At 39.4% G+C, this 21,396-nt stretch overlaps 2 protein-coding genes across 3 annotated transcripts in view; one reads left to right on the top strand and one right to left on the bottom strand.

Annotated features, from left to right (window-relative positions):
* The window catches only part of im:7154036 (fermitin family homolog 3), a 13,606-nt gene extending 5,033 nt beyond the window's left edge, over positions 1-8,573 (top strand). Inside the window, exons 5-15 of the mRNA XM_058382512.1 lie at positions 1,373-1,541; positions 2,148-2,250; positions 2,355-2,462; positions 3,078-3,206; positions 3,852-3,898; positions 4,696-4,820; positions 5,063-5,169; positions 6,563-6,778; positions 7,331-7,455; positions 7,535-7,676; positions 7,764-8,573. Coding sequence (XP_058238495.1) covers positions 1,373-1,541; positions 2,148-2,250; positions 2,355-2,462; positions 3,078-3,206; positions 3,852-3,898; positions 4,696-4,820; positions 5,063-5,169; positions 6,563-6,778; positions 7,331-7,455; positions 7,535-7,676; positions 7,764-7,943 — 1,451 coding nt within the window. The 3' untranslated portion in view covers positions 7,944-8,573. The remainder of the gene's footprint in view (positions 1-1,372; positions 1,542-2,147; positions 2,251-2,354; positions 2,463-3,077; positions 3,207-3,851; positions 3,899-4,695; positions 4,821-5,062; positions 5,170-6,562; positions 6,779-7,330; positions 7,456-7,534; positions 7,677-7,763) is intronic.
* Positions 8,574-9,981: 1,408 nt separating this feature from the next.
* kat5b (K(lysine) acetyltransferase 5b) lies at positions 9,982-20,968 on the bottom strand. 2 transcript variants are annotated; one of them, XM_058382514.1, is made up of 15 exons: positions 20,935-20,968; positions 20,756-20,822; positions 18,938-19,006; positions 18,349-18,485; positions 17,954-18,022; positions 16,706-16,876; positions 15,609-15,680; positions 14,709-14,771; positions 14,068-14,316; positions 13,360-13,449; positions 13,125-13,265; positions 12,842-12,935; positions 12,494-12,653; positions 12,317-12,398; positions 9,982-11,199 (listed from the first exon to the last, which is right to left on the bottom strand). In XM_058382514.1, exons 1-15 carry the CDS (start codon positions 20,956-20,958, stop codon positions 11,065-11,067), a joined length of 1,623 nt encoding a protein of 540 aa, XP_058238497.1. In that variant the 5' UTR covers positions 20,959-20,968; the 3' UTR covers positions 9,982-11,064. The 2 variants fall into 2 exon arrangements, with proteins under 2 accessions (XP_058238497.1, XP_058238498.1); XM_058382515.1 differs by lacking the exon at positions 17,954-18,022.
* Between the last annotated feature and the right edge of the window lie 428 nt (positions 20,969-21,396).

The following is a 21,396-nucleotide window of genomic DNA, read 5'->3' as shown; positions in this document are numbered from 1 at the left end:
ACAAACTTTTGCACTGAATTGTACAACCATCTCAGAACACACAATGTGTCAAACCCTCAGCCACATGGGCAGCAACAGTAGAAGACTGTATCGGTTTTCACTCCTTCCAGACAAGATCACAAATTTGAGGCTACAGTGGCTACAGCTGAGGATTAAGGTTGTTCCTCTCTTCTGGTCTGTGTTCTAAAATACATTTCTGCTCACCACAGTTGTAACAAGTGGTTATCTGAGTTACCATACCTCTTACCGTAGCTCTCTTCTCCGCACATCTGTCTGCAGAAATGCTTTTGTTTATTTGGTTATTCACACTTTTCTATTTAAAACCAAGAAACTGCAGTGTGATTAAAATCCCAAGAGATCAGCAGTTTCTGAAATATTCAAAGCGGTCCGTTTGACACTACCAACCATGTCATGGTCAAAAGTCACTGATTGAAGATTTGCATGTGAAAGTTAGCTGGATCTCTCTGACACGTATCTAATAATAATATTTAATTGCATTGTGCTGTTGCTACACAATTGGCTGGGTGGATAATTTTACGAATAGGCAGATGTATAATTGGTGAACGAAGTGGTGTATATGTATAGAGAGATTCATTATATCTTTATTGTGGTTCTCTATTCATGGTTTGATAACAGAAATTTGTAATACTCTCTTAATTGAAAAAGGAGAGCGAGAGAATTAAGAGTGTAATGACGTCATATAATATTTATACATAGACAATGCTATAATTATAAGTTTTGGGACGTCTGCCTTTACATGCACATGAAAGTATTATGGAGTTGGTCCACCCTTTGTAGCTATAACAGCTTCTGGGAAGGCTTTCCACAAGGTTTATGGGAATTTTTGACCATTCCTCTAGAAGTGCATTTGTGAGGTCAGGCACTGATGTTGGACGAGAAGGTCTGGCTCACAGTCTCCGCTCTAATTCATCCCTAAGGTGTTCTATCTGGTTGAGGTCAGGACTGTGAAGGCCAGTCAAGATCCTCCACACATCCATGTCTTTATGGACTTGCTTTGTGCACTGGTGTGCAGTCATGTTGGAACAGGAAGGGGTCATCTCCAAACTGTTCCCACAAAGTTAGGAGCATGAAATTGTCCAAAATGTCTTGGTATGAAGCTGAAGCATTAAGACTTCCTTTCAGTGGAACTAAGGGTCCTAGCCCAACCCCCGAAAAACAACACATAAATTGAATGATTTGGAGGGGTGTCCCAAAACTTTTGGCAACATCTTTAAATGTGTACTATGGCGTGCTTGTGTAATAAGTTTTTAATACAGAAGTAACACACAAATGAAGTCATCCATCTTTTTTTAGTTTGTACTGAATGGAAGCTGTTTGAAACTGAACTGAATTTCTCCTTGTGGTTTTGCAGCTTCTATTCTAAAGCTGGCCAACGGCATGCCTGCCTTCTTCGCCGAATCTCCTCAGACAGAGGAAGTCTATAAGATGATTTCCATGAGTCAGCCAGCTCCAGCCCCTGAGACCATCGCAAAAATGTACAGACCAGCCAGCAAGGTGGACAAAGCGCAGGTCAACAGCAGGTTGGCAAAAGAAAAATTCATTGAAAGCTGGATTTCTGAAGAATTCTTTGTGTCAGTCTTGTATGTCGACAGTATCCAGTAGCTTGTCCAAGCTCACTAACACCAACAACACAAAATATCTAATCTTCCTGATTATACAGCTTATAGTGATTGTGTTGGTGTTTTATAGCGATTCATGGATTTCTTGTACCCTGCTAAAAAGAGCATTTCCTTTTTATCTGTCTGCTGTTACTTCTTTATGAGTCAAAGTGTCAGAAACAGTTTCAGCTAGCAGCTACTGGCTGATGATGCAAATTCCTGTATAGCAAAGTTCACAGAGTGCATGATGCAAAACTGGTGATTACGATGAAGTCAACTGCGCTGAATGTGATTTCGCTTAGAAATGAAATCGTGGCCTTTTTAAAGTCTAAGAGCATTAGCAAAAGAGCATTGGATTTAGCTTGCCGCGCTAGATCCTATGGATACAACAGAAGCTGAAGTTTTGAGTGGGAGGTTGCACACAATTCAGAGATTTGCTTCTCTTCCTTTCCTCTGTTTTTTTTTTTTTGCATCATGTGTCGTTTATTTATCATTATGATTATCAGCTAGTGTTTTTGGCTTTCTCAGGTGGCTCGATTCTTCACGCTCTCTCCTGCAGCAGGGCGTCAAAGAAGACGAAAAACTGCTCTTGCGCTTCAAATACTACAGTTTCTACGACCTGGCGCCGCAGGTGCTTTGAAAACGAAAACCTGCCTTGTTCAGCTTGTATTTTTGGCTTGAGAGCTCATGCTAATACCCGCTGTTTCTGCATGTGGTCTGTGTCTCTGTATGCAGTTCGACGCTGTGCGTCTGACGCAGCTGTATGAACAGGCTAGGTGGGCCATTTTGCTGGAGGAGATCGACTGCACAGAGGAGGAGATGATGCTTTTCGCTGCCTTACAAGTAGGGAAAAAGAATAAAATTCCTCACGCATTAATGATTCGAAATGGGTGATGTATTTTAAAACATGCAATACGGATATTATCAGTGTAAACGACCACCACGCTGGGTGCACTGATGTATCAGGAGATTACGCGACTTCTCGTACGCTACGAGTTTTATTTGTCTTGTGTTATTCAAGTCAACATTTTTACGCGTGCTCTGTCACCCAGAACTTGTTGCAGTGCTGATATTCCTCAGTTTATCAGTAGAAGTGGAGCTAGCGATCATTGCTACTAAATTGCACTTCAGAGCACTTTAGCATCATGTCAGAGGAAATGTTGAAATGTTTTTCGCTTTTTTGCACTGTCACTGTGCCTTTCCAAAAGCCACATGCTATCTTGGCATATTTTTTCAGCTGAAACTAATAAGAAATGTATTTATGTAGTTACATAACAGTAAGAGCTCAGTGACCACTTTATTAGGAACACATCTCTCATTCATGCAATTAACCATTTGATTATCATTTACATTTAAGAGGTTCATAATTAGTGGAATCCATTCATTTTCCCCTGATATATAGTTATCAACCTACTAAGCTTTGTGTGTGTGTGTGTTTGTGTGTGTTTACTCCTCTAGTACCACATAGGGAAAGCTTCCCAGACCGAGCAGTTGGTTGAGACTTGTCCTGCCATGGAGGACCTGGACTCAGCTCTGCAGTGCCTGGAGGTCAAGCTGGAGGCAGAGAGCAGTGCAGAAGAGATGCTGGTACATATAAACTACCACTGCGATGGGTTTACTACATGAACACACATTAAATTGAGTATATTTTCAATCAGAATCTGATCAGAAGGTTGTGAGTTCGAATCCCAGGTCCATGAGCAAGGCCCTTAACCCTCAGTTGTAAAAAAACGAGATACAATTGTAACTCGCTCCAGATAAATGCTGTAAATATACGCGCTAATTCAATGAAATAAACCTGGCTAAAACAATGTGGTGTGTTAAAGCAGCAGGTGTAGAACAGCAGAAGATTGTACTTCCTTTCACTCTTTTTAACTGGGGCCTGTTCATGTTCAGTATTGAGTATTGACACGCCATAGTGATGTTTAAAGGCTCAAATAAAAGTCAAGGCTTTCTGTTCTCTTCGTAGCCTACTAGGGGAAGACACTGTTTTTTTTTTATCTTCAAAGTAAATGGTGATATCAATCTCATTTCTGCTTAAGCATAAGCATTTAAAGTTTAAGGTGTTATCTTCAACCATTAAAATTCAGGGGGAAATCATCCCATCCTGAAAGCCAACAATTTTATATCTTTAAAAAACAAAGATCATTTTGCAGTATATAATTCCTTAGAGAGCCCGAAGAGTGTAATACTGTGTGTAAAGTGGGTCATCAGATCTTTGTGTACATGCAGGATGTTATGACAGCACCGGAGCTGCATGACTATCTGAAGATTTTCAGGTGAGATAAAGCCACTAAACACATTTTCTTCTACAATGGGGAACCATGTATCAGCCTAGACTAGCCACTGATGCATACAGTATACATTATATAGTTATTAAATAATTTTAATATTAATTATATTAGAATAATTGTCAAGTTGTTGTTCAGTTGTTTATCCTAAAGCACATTATTTTGTTACTACTCCTAATTACACCGATCAGCCATAACATTATGACCACTGAGAGGTGACGTGAATAACACTGATGATCTCCTCATCATGGCACCTGTTAGTGGGTGGGATATATTAGGCAGCAAGTGAACATTTTGTCCTCAAAGTTGATGTTAGAAGCAGGAAAAACGGGCAAGCGTAAGGATTTGAGCAAGTTTGACCAAGGGCCAAATTGTGATGGCTAGACCACTGGATCAGAGCATCTTCGAAACTCTTGTGGGGTGTTCCGCAGTGTTCTGCAGTGGTCAGTATCCATCAAAAGTATCCTTTAGGTCCTGTAAATGTCCTTTGAGTCCAATAAGTATCTTTTAAGTATTATAAGTTGTGAGGTGGGGCCTGCTGCTAACATCTAGTGGAGTCCATGCCTCGACGGGCCAGGGCTATTTTGGCAGCAAAAGCGGGACGAACACGATACTAGGCAGGTGGTCATAATGTTATGCCTGATCGGTGTATTCAGGTGTGTTGTTACACATGAGACAAATGTGAAGTCTGGAACAAGTGGCCACACATGTTTTTCTTTATTTTTTCTTAACGACTTAAAGTTAAGCCTTGCATATTATATCATGCAGTGATCTTTTTCCTCTAGACCAAAGAAGCAGACTCTAAAGAAATACAAGCAGTTCTGGTTTACCTTCAAGGACACGTCCATTTTGTACTATAAGAGTAAGGAGGAGAGCTGTAAAGAGCCGATACAGCAGATGAACCTTAAAGGTAAGAGGTGTTTGTGATGGAACACACACACACACACACACACACACACACAAACATGATGTATACACTCATAAACCACAAAGAGTGTGCATACTATTAACGACAGGAATAATGACAGGGACTTTTGTAACACACACACACACGTTTCCTTGTGAGCACCTTCCACATAGTAAAAACTGTAAGATTTCATCCCCACCAAGTTATAAAAACACACACCCATCCTAATAAAACCTCTTCCTCAGGATGTGAGGTGGCTCCTGATGTGAGCGTAGCTGCCCAGAAGTTCTGTATCAAACTGCTGATTCCTGAACCGGACGGCATGAATGAAGTCTATCTGCGCTGTGAAAACGTGAGTGTGAAATAAAAGGCTGTGTTTACTTTGCACGAGAAAAATTTGCTGATTAAAATCATGTATTAAAATCCTTAAGTGGAAGTCCTTAAGTAAATATATAGTTATTTATGTGTTCATGAATGTATTAGACAAACTATAGAGCGAATCATTTCATTGGGGTTTGTTTACTGGTGCTTTGTCATGAGGAAGTGGTGCATGATGGGAGAATATTTCCTAGGGCACCAGTTTAAGGAACAACATGTGTTTTCTGATCCATTTATCATTACCTTTAACTGATAAATGGTGGAACGTCGGAAAAACGTTCCTGTTATCACAGTTATCAGCAGTAAACCCACTAAACACATTTTCTTAAAATGGGGAACCATGTATCAACGTAAAATAGCCACTGATTAATATATACATATAAATTATATAGTTATTAAATAGTTATAATATTCATTATATTAATAATGATGATACATGCAGAGTGAAATCTCACTCTATCAGCAGTAAATGGCTGGTCTCTTGCCAAAGTCTCATTTTTTCTTTGCATGTCATGTTTTTTGTTTTTTGCATGTCATGTGACCAAGAACACAGAAAGCACAAAGTCTGCAGTGTTGAAGAATCTGACTGACCGTTACAAAGCGCTGACCCTGAAGATTCCTTTCATATATTTTAAACATCTCCTTAAAGAAAACCTCACCGTTTCAGCAATATCTTATTTTTATTAGTCCTAGATTAAGGTCAGATAGATAGATAGATAGATAGATAGATAGATAGATAGATAGATAGATAGATAGATAGATAGATAGACAGACAGACAGACAGACAGACAGACAGACAGACAGCAGAAGCTGTAGATAGACAGGCAGACAAGATAGACTGACAGACAGACAGACAGACAGACAGACTGATTGACAGATAGATAGATAGATGTACTTTATACTTTTTTTATACTTTATATTTTAATACTTTGGTATTAGATTTGCTTGCAGCTGCATTATTGCCAGAACTGTGATGATTTAAAAAATATTTGTAAAAAATATATATATATATATATATATATATATATATAGACTAATCAGCACTCTAAGAACAGACCTCAGCATCAGTGTATCAGTGTAGTATAAGACAGCTGGAGAGAGAAATATTAAAAAAAGAAAAGAAAAAAAAGCTGTTTTGGCATTACTGTAATGCCAGAGACCAAAATGCTTAGGGGGAAAAAATCTGTCAGCAGAAAATATCCTCATTATGAATGTCTATGAGGAAATGAGGAAATGTTAAATAAATACAGAAGCTACCAAGAGCCCGCTTCCTCATGTGCAACACGCCGAGCGAGCAGGCCTGCTATACTAATGACCTTTTCCTCTTCTTGTAATAGCTATATACATTGTTGTGTATCTCTGTGCAGGAGCAGCAGTACAGCAAATGGATGGCCGCGTGCCGCTTGGCGTCTAAGGGAAAGACCCTGGCTGACAGCTCCTTCTCTAGTGAGGTCCAGAATATTCAGTCGTTCCTGGCCATGCAGAAGACCACGCCAGGAAACAAGACGTCACCGAGCGACGAGAGCATCAACACGCACAGCCTCGTCTCTCCGCGCTACCAGAAGAAGTACAAGCCCAAGCAGGTAACACAGCACAGGCTTCTAACAGAAATCTACTCCATCCTTTATTATTGACTTGCCCAGGCCACGCCCTACAACAACCCCAGCCTTTATATACACTTGTCATCATTCCAATTGCTTTTATTCCTCACATCTTAGCTCTTTCTTCTGAAGACAGCTTCTTTGGATATTCTATTTTCAAACGAGTCTTCAGTCAGCAACAGGATAAAAGTAAAATTTTGCATCTTTAAGACGGGACATTTGTCAGTAATATGAAAGGCTGACTTGATGATACTGAAACCGATGCTGGCGAGAGGACAACTGTTCATAGCTGTGATAACTGGAAGTAAATAGTGTTTTATTTGCAGACGTTCCACAATGTCACATGCAACTACAACTGAATAACAAGTGTGCTGGGAACCAGAGGAATAAAACACTTTAAGATGTGCTGAACTAATTTTGCCGCACACCACGTTGTTGAGTAGTTTCCTGCAAAAGCATGCAGTCGTGTTTTATTCCATATTGATTCACTGATGCAGACATTTTATTCTCTTCCCTGTTTCTTCTCTCTTCTAGCTGACCCCTCGTATTCTGGAGGCTTATCAGAACGTGGCACAGCTCTCGCTAACGGATGCTATCCAGAAGTTTCTGCAGATCTGGCAAGCTTTGCCTGACTTTGGGCTCTCTTATATTGTAGTCAGGTAAGGCCAACTCAAGAAGTTAAAACAAAAAGATGGAGTCAATTTGACAGTAATATAACATCTCTTTTCTTTTCTGCAGGTTTAAAGGGTGCCGAAAAGACGAGTTGCTGGGCATCGCCAACAACCGCCTCATCCGCATCGACCTGAACGTAGACGAAGTGGTGAAGACATGGAGGTACAACACGATGAGGCAGTGGAACGTCAACTGGGACATTAAACAGGTGTGCTGCTCTGTCTCGGACATCTGCTCGAGTTTTCCTTCGTTAAATTCATCTCTTTAACTCTTATTATCCTGCTCCGGATTTCAGGTGGCTATCGAGTTCAACGGTAACGTGAACGTGGCCTTCAGCTGCGTGACGGCAGATTGTAAGATCGTGCACGAGTACATCGGCGGCTACATCTTCATGTCCACGAGAAACCGGGAGCAAAACGACACGCTGAACGAGGAGCTCTTCCACAAACTGACAGGAGGCCATGAAGCTCTTTGAGAGAGAGAGAGAGAGAGAGAGAGAGCGAGAGAGAGCAGTAACAATCGGAGACTTCAGAAAACATCAAGGATATCTGCCATGAAAACAGGCCAAAGAACAGAAATGCAGAAACTGAGAATCATCATCTGCATCCAAAAGCTTTTGTGTGTGTGTGTGAGAGAGAGAGAGAGAGAGAGAGAGAGAGAGAGAGAGCAGCAACACTATCCTGATTGATCCTTTTTTTGGATATACAAGTTATTACCTGCAGAAAAATATAGATATGTTATTCTCTGTGTATTGAGGGTCACTTTTTTTGTCATCGATTATGGAGCTGTTGAAATGCGTTAAACTTAAATAAACCCATAAACCACCGACGTTTCTGTAGGTTACTGGGGGCGGTTTGTATTTAGTAGACTTGCGTCTCAAGACCTAGAACAATATCCTCTTAACCGAAATAACGGTCTGTGAGAAAGAACGAGTGAGAGTTCAGTAGGTTCTTTATTTTTCTTTCAGCTCCGAGTGAACGTGTGAACAGGAATATGTTGCGGTGCAAATGTTGTTCGTTCAGGAAACCACAATGCTTACCAGCACATCCAGGTGCAATTAAAAACGACACTGCGCCCCCTTGCGTGTGTTCGTGAATCGATTATATTCCCTCGTGCGATGGTTTTATTTCACAGACTCTATTCAAGATAATTGTATAACAAATTATAGACTTGGTCGGGGATAATACACAATCACAACTTGTGGTTTTTTTTTACTTTGCTAGCATAGTCACTTTTCTGTATATTTATGATGATTTATAATACATATGATATTTTCTTCCCAATTAAATCCATTTCTGTACCATGTTGCATCACTACAACCTAATGAAAGGAAAATAATAGGGATATGGGGTGATGCTAACTGACGGAAACTAGTGTTGAACCTCCTAACACCTGAGCTTGCATTTTAGATTTCTTCAAACCTATTTGGGGTTAGGAGGAACCAATAAATATAATAACCAGATATTATATTTGAACATGAAGCCACTTCGTGTACAACAGGTTCCAGTTACAAAGAATTAAGTATTATGGTGCACACAACCAAAAATGTGATGTCCACGTATGTGGACGCCAGGCTGTAGGAGGATCTTATTCCAGGGCTCCAGCAAATAACGCATCCCTGTAATTCTGTCCTGGATTCTGACTGTACTGATCTTATACTTTCAAGACAGACGAATTGTACACACAGATCCCCGAACACATTTTCAGCAAGAACAGATTGCCTCACTTGGCAACAGATATCTTGTCTGAGAAAGTAACGGCTTGCACCGCATCAATGCCAGTAAGAAAGTATATTAAACAAGCTCAATATGTGGATAAATAACATATGAGAGGGAACAAACAAAACAAGGATCGTTTAACAACCCAACTACCTATATTTACTGATAAGCATGAAACTGATGTCTGTAAAGATGTTCTTTCAGTATCAATAGTATGCATATTTCTAAAGAAAAAAAAAATGTGGACGTTGAGATTTAGAAATAAAAATAATAATAATGAAAAACTTACCTCTGGTCCAGAAAGCATGTTTGTGTTTGGATCCACCTCCTGTCAGTCATTTTACAGACATGATAGATCCTGGGGGCGGAGCTTTCGTAAGTCAACAAACCCATCCTCTGAGACCTCATCTCACCTGATTCACCTTTAACCGAATTATAATGCGTGAAAGCACAGAAAAAAATCACTGTTGTCACTAAGAATGACCTCCAAAAGTTTGGGATCCACTCAAAAAAATTTTGTATTGTTTTCCCAAGGAAACACACACGGAATTAGTCGGAATAGAAAATATAGCAAAAGAACAGGACATGTCAGAGTTAGAAATAGTGATTTTGATGGAAATGATTTTGCAGCCTGGGCATTCTAGCTGAAGATAATCTGATAAGATTTCACCCCCCCACCCCCCGGAGCAATCTCCCACAAGATGGAACGGCTGATGGAGATCTTCCTCCGTAGCTGAAATAATGCAAGTGATCCCAAACTTGTATAAATCCCGTGAAATGACTAATCGCGTTGAATAAAAGTGGTTCCACCTTGTGGCATTTAATGAAGACTGTAAAGAGAAATTACATGACACTCGAGGGAGTGAACGGTCTATGTGGAAGTAGATGGGAAAACAGAATGCCACTACATAGAAAATAACAAAAACTGCTCCTCGTCATCGATATAGTTAACATTAAGTGAGGGAAGAAACACTAATAGAAATCTTTTTTTCGTGTTACAGATCTCTCTAAATCATGGGACGGGGATTTTTACAGAAAATAGTCGTCTTTACCTTAAATTAAAATACTATGCCACGAGTGTTTCACGGTTTACATTCAGTTCTTTTTACCCAAAACAAAAAACAAAAGATCGACAGCTGTACACGAATCCAAATTTACATTCTCGTAACAGTTCGACATGGCTTGTTTTGTTTTTTGTTGTTGTTTTTTTTTCCACGGACATCCCCATGCAATTTCTTTTTCTTTTTTGTTAAATTCCCCCCACAGAGAGATGCAATACCAAGGTTAAAAACATCCTTTACAAAAAGAAGAGAATGTGGTGTATATTATGTACAAATACCAAAGAATAAACATCAGGGTAGCTTTAGCTTGATGTTGCTTGTGCGTAGAATCCACAGGTGGATGTGCTGGATAAAAAATAATAATAATAATAATAATAATAAAGTCTGTGATAAGAGTTTCATCTGATTTGAGAGCACTGGGAGACAAAGTGTTTGTTTGTTGTTGTTGTTACTGTGAAGTAATTCATTAAAACCCAAAGCGAGGATGAATAACAGGAGCAAGACAGTGATGAAGATAGGGGCCATCAGAGAAGGAGAAGGTGGATGAATCAAAGACGTCAGAAAAGCAAATTCACTTTCTCTTCTTGAAAAACACCAATCTGAGGAAGAATCGTAAAAAGGGTACACGAGGACAAATCTGATGGTCACATAAGCACAATCACTAGAACAAAGGGCAGTAACGATATTTTTTTTTTTCTCTTTTAAATCATCTCTGATTAGGACAAAAAAAGTCTGTAAATCGACTCCTGCAATGTAGTCTATTAAACTTTGCAGTTCTCCAAGCTTCAGTCCCAGAGGTCACGGTGTAGTACGTCTCCTACCACTTGCCCCTCTTGCTCCAGTCTTTTGGTGTAAAATGCAGGCATTTGGGGTCGATGCGAAGGTGTCGTTTATGCATGGCACGTTCGTGACCTTCTACGATGTCCTCTGAGAGTGTGAGGATGTACTGCCCCTGAAGAAGAGAATCACAGAGGAGAACGTGTGTTAGTTCAATATAATCTTGGCTTTTAACAACGGAGATTAAGATAAACAACAAGCTAGACACGACAGCGACATCCTGGGAGAAAAAGAACCGACTCGAAAGTGAAATGTTAAATAGTTACTCTTCTACGACTGTATACTATAAGAATAAAGATTACCAAGTGTGTTCAATTGATTCTCATTGTGAATAATGAATAAGAGCCCTGGGATGCACACAGGGGCAGAGTTCATAACCAGGTCTTAGATATACACCGATCAGGCATAACATCATGACCACCTGTTTGTCCCACTTTTGCTGCCAAAACAGGCACTAGATCCCTGAAGGTGTGCTGTGATACCTGGCACCAAGATGTTCGCAGCAGATCCCATGGAGGCCCGACCTCGTAACTTACAGGACTTAAAAGAATTCTTTAGATAGATACTGACCGCTGCAGACCGGGAACACCCCACAAGAGCTGCAGTTTTGGAGATGCTCTGATCCAGTGGTCTAGCCATCACAATTCGGCCCTTCATCAAACTCGCTCAAATCCTTACGCTTGTCCATTTTTCCTGCTTCTAACATCAACTTTGAGGACAAAATGTTGACTTGCTGCCTAATATATCCCACCCACTAACAGGTGCCATGATGAGGAGATCATCAGTGTTATTCACTTCACCTCTCACTGTTCATAATGTTATGCCTGACCGGTGTAATTCCAAAATATGCCGATGACCTTACCCACTGACGCAACACTGAGACTTTGTGCTCCTTTTTTCCCCAATGCTATTTGCATTTGCTCAATAAACAGACTGAGTAGTGAACATTTGTACATATTGGTAGAAGAGACACCAGTAATCAAGTTAGTAGCTCTCATATGTACTGTTGTGCAGCAGATTTGTCACTTACACTCATTTCACTAGCTGGTTTTCCATTTAAAAATTGGCGAATTGTAACGTGTCCAAAAAGACAACACAAGAAAATATGACTAAAACACCATTTCCATCGACTACACCGTGAATAATGAGAAATCATTCGGTGAATCATCCAGGAGACGAACCAGTGTCTCATGATATCGTAGGCATTTTTAAATGAGCCTTAATATGATTACCTTGTAGTAATTGATGAGGTTGAGGTACTGTAGGGTTGATATTACATCCTCTTTCTTTACGCTGGTTATCTCGCTGATTTCACTATGAAGTTAAAGAAAACGCATCACTCTTTACATAACCTGGCAACACGTCTGAATTTAGCATGGCTCTCAAAGTGTATAGCAAAAAGGGCTTACTTAATGGTGATTTGTGGTCTCTCTCCATTTTCTGATTTAAGGTCCATGAGGATCTCGAGAATAGTCTGAGACCAATAGGAGCGGTAGGATAGCAGGCCCAGATCAGACAGGGGCTTCTCCGGGGTGCCTGTCTTCCCTTCAACCTTGGAAAGCTCATAACCTGAGAAACAAACAGAGATGACATGTCAGCTATTTTATATCTGTCTTTAACAACTAAACCTAAAGGACACTTAGGAGACTAAATGACTCTCGGGTGTGATTCTGCATTATGGAATCCTAAACCATGGGAGTCATTTTCATTAAAAAGTCCTTTTTCTCTTGGAGTGAACAGCTCGAGTTGGAACTTACTGAACTCGATCAGCAGTTTGCCGTAGCCTCTCCTCTGATATGGTGGTAAAGTCAGAATACAGGCCACGTTATAATCCTCAGTCGACTCTTTTTCCTATAAACATTAAAACGAGAGTAAAGATTTGTACCAGCCATCATACAACAGCAAGCAAAGACGTGCATCTGCCAAAACATGAAGCCAATCAACCCTCAAACGGTGCTCATGCTCTGTCAAAGGAGATCTATGTCCTTTTGCACACGAATGAGCATCACTGTGGTGGTGCATTGATTATAATCAACATACCTTAGAAAAGTAGCCAACTATATGGAAGCCCTTGGAGTCATACTCCGTCATTACGTAGAAGAGGAAGGGGTCTGTGTCGTAGTACAGGGTCTTATGGTCCAGAAAGCATTTTGCCAGTAAACACAAGTTCTGTGAATATGTCTACAGAGCAAGAGACGAACATACAATATTTATTTGAAAAATGTTTGAAGTCCGGCAGTGTTTCTGAGATATTATAAGGCAGTGAAGAAATTACCTTGTTTTTCCTGCCGTCAATCTCAAAGAATGAGATAGTCCCTTTGCGGTAGATTTCATTTCCTGGAGGATGTCGGAGATTGCATTTTGTCTGCCCACAACAAAACATATTGATTACATTAACTACCTATTAAAGATGTATCATATGACCGACCTAATGTTACCCTAAATTTGAGCAAATAAAATGTTCTAACCAAAACTACAGAAGTCAAAACTAAATAATAAACTACAATGCAAGTTCTACTACAAACTACATCATTTGGTTCTATTTCTCAACGGCAGAATTTAATGATGATGATAAATATTAAAATAGCTGTATATTCTTGTGCACTGTTGGTCTTTCACCGCAGTTTACTCCAGTTATCACACTACACTGCACACTATGCTTCTCTGTGAAGGTCTTCAGCTGTTTTAATTGCTGTCTAGCAAGTGGGATGTGTGTTAAAAACAGCATTTTTTTAATTAAAAAATTAAAACATTATACGAACAGTACACACTAACTAGACAGAACTACATTTACGTTTGGTAGACGCCCTTATCTCCTTTTATAAAACTGACCAATTGAGGGTTAAGGGCCTTGCTCAGCGTCCCAGCAGTGGCATCTTGGTGGACGTGGGATTTGAACTCCAACGCCTTAACCACTAAGCTACCACATCCCCTTTGCACAGGACAGCAGCAAGACAATAAAGCTTTTTGACTATAAACATACCAAATGCCTTTGCAGACACTTTAGGCTTTTGAGGTACTTGAGACAGAACTCGCAGAGGTAGAGGATTGGCAGCGCGGTCAGCTCCTGCGGGTACGGTGAAAAGTACCAGGGCTTGAGTCGATGGCGGCCCAGCTCAATGCAGTCGATGTTCTTCATGCGTGTGATGATATCATCGTGGCTACGGTCGGAGACCAGACTACCGGTCATGCGAGGCGCGGAGGGGATACCGTCCGAGCTGTCCTGCGAGTCCTGACGTTGCACAGTGGGGAAATTAGAGAGAGGACATAGACCACGTCACAAATAACCACACCACAGGAAAGCTCTAACTCAAAACTCTAAACTCTGCCTGTAAATTCATGATACAGTTTGGTTTGAATCAAATATTTAGGATTCTCTGAAATGAGAACTTATAATGTTAACTAGTTAAAATGAATAAAGTGTTAATTTTCCTCTTTCCTTGATCAATGCCCCCTAACCCTTAAAAGGATGCCTGTACTTCATCTTGAAATACAAAATTCAAGGCTGATGACAGTCGAACGAGATGAGCAACTGTCTGATATTAGTGTTATTACAGAACCCTGTTCACTACCTTCTGACTATCAACACAGCAAAACAGACAATGATAAATAAATGAGACGGACCTCTCCTGGCGGCAGAAAGCCAGTGGCACTGCGAGGGCTGCTATACTGGAATACCTTTATCATCTATCAGAAAAACACAAGGGGGTGCACAAGGCTTTGGGACACTTGCATTTGACACGGGAGGAAGAAAGGTTACAGCATGACAGATTAAGAGACTTTTTTTTCCTGTGATTGACCTTAGCCAATCACATGTGTAGCGCATGGGGAAATTACCACAGGTGCTAAAGGTGTTACACACTTCCCTGGAAGGAGAAAAGTCCTGTACTAAAACCTCAATTCGTCGTTATACTTTTGTGAATAAATGTTTAGGCCAAACTTTTGTATGAATCCTTCATTTAAAACAAATTTTTAAAAAATGAATCTCAAATCAGTATGATTTATTCTTCTAGTTGAGACTTTTTTCTGAGAGGGAAGACTTTGTGCTTTACCAGTGCAGTAACAACCGTGTACGCATAAATAACAGGATTTACTTTGCTCCAGTGTTGGAAACTGGGATAAAATGCCTCAGGAAGAAGGCAGGTTTTAGAAAGCATGGTCACGAGCATGGTCACGAGCATGTTTAAGCCTCTCCTGATGCTGATGTCTAATCTAAACCTAAATTTCATGTCCATGGTTCAATTAAATGTCCATGGTTACCCCGATGAATAGAATTCTTAAAATGTTGAACCAGATGGTTGAACGTACATAATGATATGATAATGTAATACTCAATATGTTTTGGAATGTTGGGCCACATACAGACATTTCCAAACATGAAATATGTTTCAGATAAAAATAAATAAATAAATAAAACATGACATGCACACACATGGTAATTGAGAATAAGGAATTTATTTTATAGTGATGTCTTATGAGGAAGTAAGATGGAAAGTGAAAAATGCTGAGGACTGTCCAGCTTACCTCATCTGTGCCGCAGTTTTTCCTTTTTCTACCGGGCTGAGACGGAATGAGACGACGCGCTGTGCCGTTTTGCTACGAAAGAGGAGGCACAGACACACACTTTCTGTTTTATTTTATTTTATTTTATTAAAGCATTTCTATTCATTTGAAATACGTAAAAACTGCAACATGTCACTTCATGTAGGGATACTGGCACACTGTACTAATTTCAACACAACACAGAAGAAATATGAGTGAGTGGATGCTGGAGTAGAGACTGACAGACAGACAGAAAGAGGCAGAGAGACAAACAGAGTCAGGCAGAGAGTGAGGCAGAGAGACGGACAGCTAGAGAGACAGGCAGAGAGATAGACAGCTAGAGAGACAGATAGGCAGAAAGTGAGGCAGAGAGACAGACAGGCAGAGAGATAGACAGCTAGAAAGACAGGCAGAGAGTGAGGCAGAGAGACAGGCAGACAGTGAGGCAGAGAGACAGATAGGCAGAGAGATAGACAGCTAGAGAGACAGGCAGAGAGTGAGGCAGAGAGACAGGCAGAGAGATAGACAGCTAGAGAGACAGGCAGAGAGTGAGGCAGAGAGACAGGCAGAGAGATAGACAGCTAGAGAGACAGGCAGAGAGTGAGGCAGAGAGACAGGCAGAGAGATAGACAGCTAGAGAGACAGGCAGAGAGTGAGGCAGAGAGATAGGAAGAGAGATAGACAGCTAGAGAGACAGGCAGAGAGTGAGGCAGAGAGGCAGGCAGAGAGTGAGGCAGGCAGAGATAGACAGCTAGAGAGACAGGCAGAGAGTGAGGCAGAGAGACAGGCAGAGAGATAGACAGCTAGAGAGACAGGCAGAGAGTGAGGCAGAGAGACAGGCAGGCAGAGAGATAGACAGCTAGAGAGACAGGCAGAGAGTGAGGCAGAGAGACAGGCAGAGAGATAGACAGCTAGAGAGACAGGCAGAGAGTGAGGCAGAGAGACAGGCAGGCAGAGAGATAGACAGCTAGAGAGACAGGCAGAGAGTGAGGCAGAGAGACAGGCAGAGAGATAGACAGCTAGAGAGACAGGCAGAGAGTGAGGCAGAGAGACAGGCAGAGAGAGCACATGAGCATTACCGTGGTGAGGGAGGTGAGGTGCTCGTGCTCATCTCTGGATTTGGTACTGAAAGTTTCCCGGACTGTGGGATACACAGACGCCTGTGAGACCTCTGTTGAACTCGGGAGTGAAGGCACTGATGTTGCGGCAGAAACTTGCGATGCTAAGGAGACTGACTCTGCTTTCCTCTTCTGTAAGCAAAGCAGAATTAAGATCAAAACTACTTCTGTTCCTGGGAAACATTTTTACATCTTCCATTTTCCTTGATTACTTGTTTCTTACATACAAAATGCTAAAACAAACAGAACTGACTATAGAAAAAGTCACTATTAATAAAAAAAATAAAAAAAAGAGTGTTGAACTGCGGAAAAAAACATTTACACATCAGCTTTCTGAATCCTAAATCACTGTCAAGAATGTTAGTTTTCTTACCCTTCTTACTTCCCACTGCTTTCAACACTATCAGTCTGTCAAGCATAAAGGTGCCTCCTCCATTTACTACTAGCACTGATTAGTTATGTCTGATAACAGCCTCATCACAGAAAGAAAGAGTAGGGCTGTAAACATTTGGCTTGTCGATGATACTTCCTTGCACATTTGAAAAGAATCAATATGGCTAACAAAAATTATTTACAAATAAATGTAAGAAACTGCCTACAGTTACACATAAAATGCTGTAACTTCACCCATAGGTGATTCTACCAGGTATTATCCTCGGGTGAATACTTTTATTAGTCTAATTAACACAATTTAAACAATAGACATATTGTGTAAAGTCATTTTCAATTCAAGGTTATAACACTACAAAATACGGAAAGATTCAAGGGTTCACTACATATACATTTATATATATATATCTCATATTGGTATATTAACATTGATTCAATATGATGGAGAATATTTATCCATTTCCATTATGCAATATTGCTTACTATTGTTTTTCCCCCCTGCTTTTCAACCATAAAACTGTAAAGGCCTGCAGATCCCCAATTCAACAGCAATGATGAAACTACATAAAACACTTTAACACACAATATCAAATTAAAAACAAGGCAAAAGTCACCATGTCACATAAATCACATCCCACCCACATCATGTGTCAAGAATCAAGATTTCATCAGGAGTTGTTTATATATATATATATATATATATATATATATATATATATATATATATATATATAGCACCATGTCATATTGAGCCCATTTCTATTTCTCGCATCAATTGAAAGGGTGTTTTAGTGTAGAATGGGCAAGGTTTGGCTGTACCGGTGTGGGAAGGGTTTTGCCTCTGGAAGGTGCTGAAGCAGTTTGAACGTTGAGATCTAGACTCTTCCTCTGAATTTGAACAGAAAGGAAGAGAGCACAGTTAAAGGGAACAAATCATGTTTATTTTATGGTGTTAAAAATTGATCTGTCTCAACAGAGACCAAGACAGGAAAACACTGGACACTGGCAAATGTAACAATTTCAAGTTATTTTTGGTGTCTATCATTTGACTATTTTTACCACTTCTTTTTAAGATCAGAAGCTAGAATTTAGCCCTAAAGCTGGCCCCAATTTAGTGGTGCTCAAGAAGTGGTAACAACAAAAAAAAAAAGTAGGGGTAAAGGATTAAAAAAAAAAAAAGTGGATTAGCAGTGATCTAATATGGCAACGCTTACCACATCTCGTTCTGGTGAGCTGGGCCGAGAGCCAGGTAGGCCATTCTTTGTGGGTGTCTTCGCCTCCTTTTTAGGGAACTGGAGCTTTTTCATGTCCAGCCGGTCTGGAGTGACCCACTCATCCAACCGCTTGTTGACTTAAAACAGATAATGTTCATCAGATATCACCGATAGGGCATGTAGGCCCTTAAATCTGATGATATAATTACACTTTTATTTATTCTGCATGAACTATGTAGAATCTCTACTTTGGTGATTACAGTAGAATTTCAAGATGATATGTTCTGGATGTCAGATTATACAATGATGACTATAAGAACAATAAAAACCTGCTATTAAAGTTAATTAAATTTCATGTCATCAACCTGAGCTTGCTACATTATGCAATTTAAACCTACAAATCTCACCTCATGAACAAAAAGATTCTACAACAGTGTGTGATTTCTGTCTAACAGCAAAATCAGGCTGAATATCATACGCTGTAGATTTGCCTTTACGATCTGTAAAGGGAGGAACTGTAGTGGAAACACCTCCAAACATAGCTAGTCAAAGATGTTATATGGCCATGTTTTTTTTTAAATGTACTTACAGTCAATGTAGTGAACATAGTAGAGCTTTTTCCCAGGGACTTCTTTGACACTGAGAATTTCTGCCAATGCTAGAAAGGAATCAGATTAGACAAAGATAAAGTACCAAAAAAAAAAAGACACTCCTGCATTTCTCCTGTGCATGTACAATTTCTGACTGAGGGTTTTTAAATAATGAACCATCATGAATAACCTTGATGGATATCAGTAGTTACTGGATAGCTTGTAGCAAGAAGAAAGTAGATTAATGCCTGTCATTCTGATAATATGGGTCACTGTGTGCTTTTTAAAAACCAGCAATAAATGATGGAAGCAGAAAAAAATGATCAGGATTTCTTAGATGCAACTTAAAATATTTTGTAATATAAAATTGTTAGATTTTATAATGGCCTACATGTATTAATCCATATGTTGGACTTCTATCACATTACAAATGTGTAGTCCACAGCCTTAACCACTGATTAAACTCTATTATTTTTTTAAACAGGGTACACATCTTAACCTGACGTAAGAGTTATGGTTTAATTTTACTTCATAATGTGTCATTTATTTACTTTATATTGTTCTTTTGGTGTTAGCTTTAATATGTTAATTTTGCCTTTATTGTGAAGTTCATGCCTTCATCATAAAGGATGTAGTGCTAAAAAAGGCTTAGGGCTTTTAGGGTAAAAAGTGGAGGAATGAAAACATAGTAATGTCGTGACTGCACCTTAAAAGATATTTTCTAACTTTCTTTGTTCAGTACCTGACGGAAGGAGGCACAAGGTTGGTGTGAGTTCCATTCGTTTCCGGATTTCATGGTTGCGTTGTTTTTTACAGTTCATTTTGATGCTATAAAATAGACGGCGCGAGCTTGCTAAGTAGTCGCTCGTCCATACAACGTGCTAGCTATGTGCTTTGTTTATATTAATGGCAGAATTCATAAAGATGATCATTTAAACGCTCCGTCTTGGTTAAAAAGACTTGTTGAGCACTCGTCAGAGATTGTCATTGAGTTAAATATATTTTTTTGATATTAGTCGATGTTTCATGTGTGGAAGTGGCTCATTTTTATGGATCTCATGTAAAGTTGTGTACATAAGATTATCACAAGAGAATGGTAAATTTGTTTTCTCTGTTTTTGTTATTGTAGCTCTTACAATGTATTCACTGTATATTAAAAGGGAGCTTTCATTCTTTGGAAGATAAAACATTAAAGACAACTGTGTACCATCAGTTCAAGAGTCGGGACCATTATTCAGTCGGGATGCTACAGTAAGTGTGTGTTCATTATTTGTATCGATATCTAGTTTTCTAATGTGGTAAAACAATTCTCTCTATTTGTGTTTATATGTGTGTGTGTGTGTAATATATATATATATATATATATATATATATATATATACATACATATATACATATACATGTGTGTACGTATGTAACAAAGGGAAATCATTTTCTATTTAATAAATAAATAAGATTTAATTTAATATTCTATTTAATTTAATAAATAAAAGGTTGCTTTTTTTATTTTCCCAAATGAACACGAAGATGTTCAAAGTTAATGGCAATCAACAGCAACATGAACTTTGTTCAGATTATATTCATTAAAGGTTTACAAGGAAATGTTGTAGCTTTTAATTTCTCATAACAGGAACTCTGTAAGAATATTCCCACCTAATACGGATTGTATTTTCAGTGGAAATATGTTCGGCGGTACGCAATACCGGTCTTTTGTTTACATTCCCAGGCGCCCGTGTCTGCTTGACTGTGCGCCGCCATGACAGTTGCTTTATTATGCAGCTAGCGTGTTAGCATCCAGGCTAGCAGACAGTACTTACGCCATTCGTCTTCGTTTTCTTGATTTTTTCTGAGCACGGGAAGACGACAGCCCTCTACAAGTTCCGGCTATCAAGAAATAACATGTTAAAACGTACACCAGACCTAGCATAATTAAGCATTTATCTAATTAACACCATCAATTCAGCTAAATAAAAACAGGGATTCATCGAACACTTACCACGGAATCCGCCATTTTGGTCATCAGTGTGAACCTACCCGCGCGCAAAGAATTGTGGGAAGTCAGTCTGAAGCCAAAAAAAAGCGGCTAAAGCTGGAAATATTTTCTGAAGCATCAAACACTTTTTTTTTAATAAAATAGACAATTCTACAAAAGAGATGTATAAAAGAACTGAATCGAGCCTTAAACTGCACTTTTATTGATGCAATAAAAAATTCCAAACACTTACAAATATATGGCATAGATTTGTGCTTGTGTTTTATTGCATGTAACAAATGTATGCATTTAATTATCCTCATTTCCTCATTTTTCTTTCTACAGGACTATAAAAAATGTAAGAATTTATTTGTGGACACAACACAGGACACAAACGCATGCAATTTGCTTCTTAATGGCCTTAACTGGAAGACAACAACAGAGCTTTTTACTGTCCCTTGGAGTATTGCATTTTTTTACCTGAAG

Source organism: Hemibagrus wyckioides, linkage group LG28 (genome assembly GCF_019097595.1).
Source record: "Hemibagrus wyckioides isolate EC202008001 linkage group LG28, SWU_Hwy_1.0, whole genome shotgun sequence".
Lineage (NCBI taxonomy): Eukaryota > Metazoa > Chordata > Actinopteri > Siluriformes > Bagridae > Hemibagrus > Hemibagrus wyckioides.
Note: the sequence above shows the minus strand (reverse complement) of the source record. Positions and strands in the feature narration are given on the sequence as shown.

Coding starts and splice junctions, on each gene's coding strand:
- kat5b (XM_058382514.1), bottom strand. CDS start 20,958: ATGACCAAAATGGCGGATTCCGTG. Junction 16,877..17,953: donor GCAAAACCCTTCCCACACCG/GTACAGCCAAAC, acceptor CTTTGCTTACAG/AAGAGGAAAGCAGAGTCAGT. Junction 11,200..12,316: donor ACCTCATCAATTACTACAAG/GTAATCATATTA, acceptor TCTCTTCTTCAG/GGGCAGTACATCCTCACACT.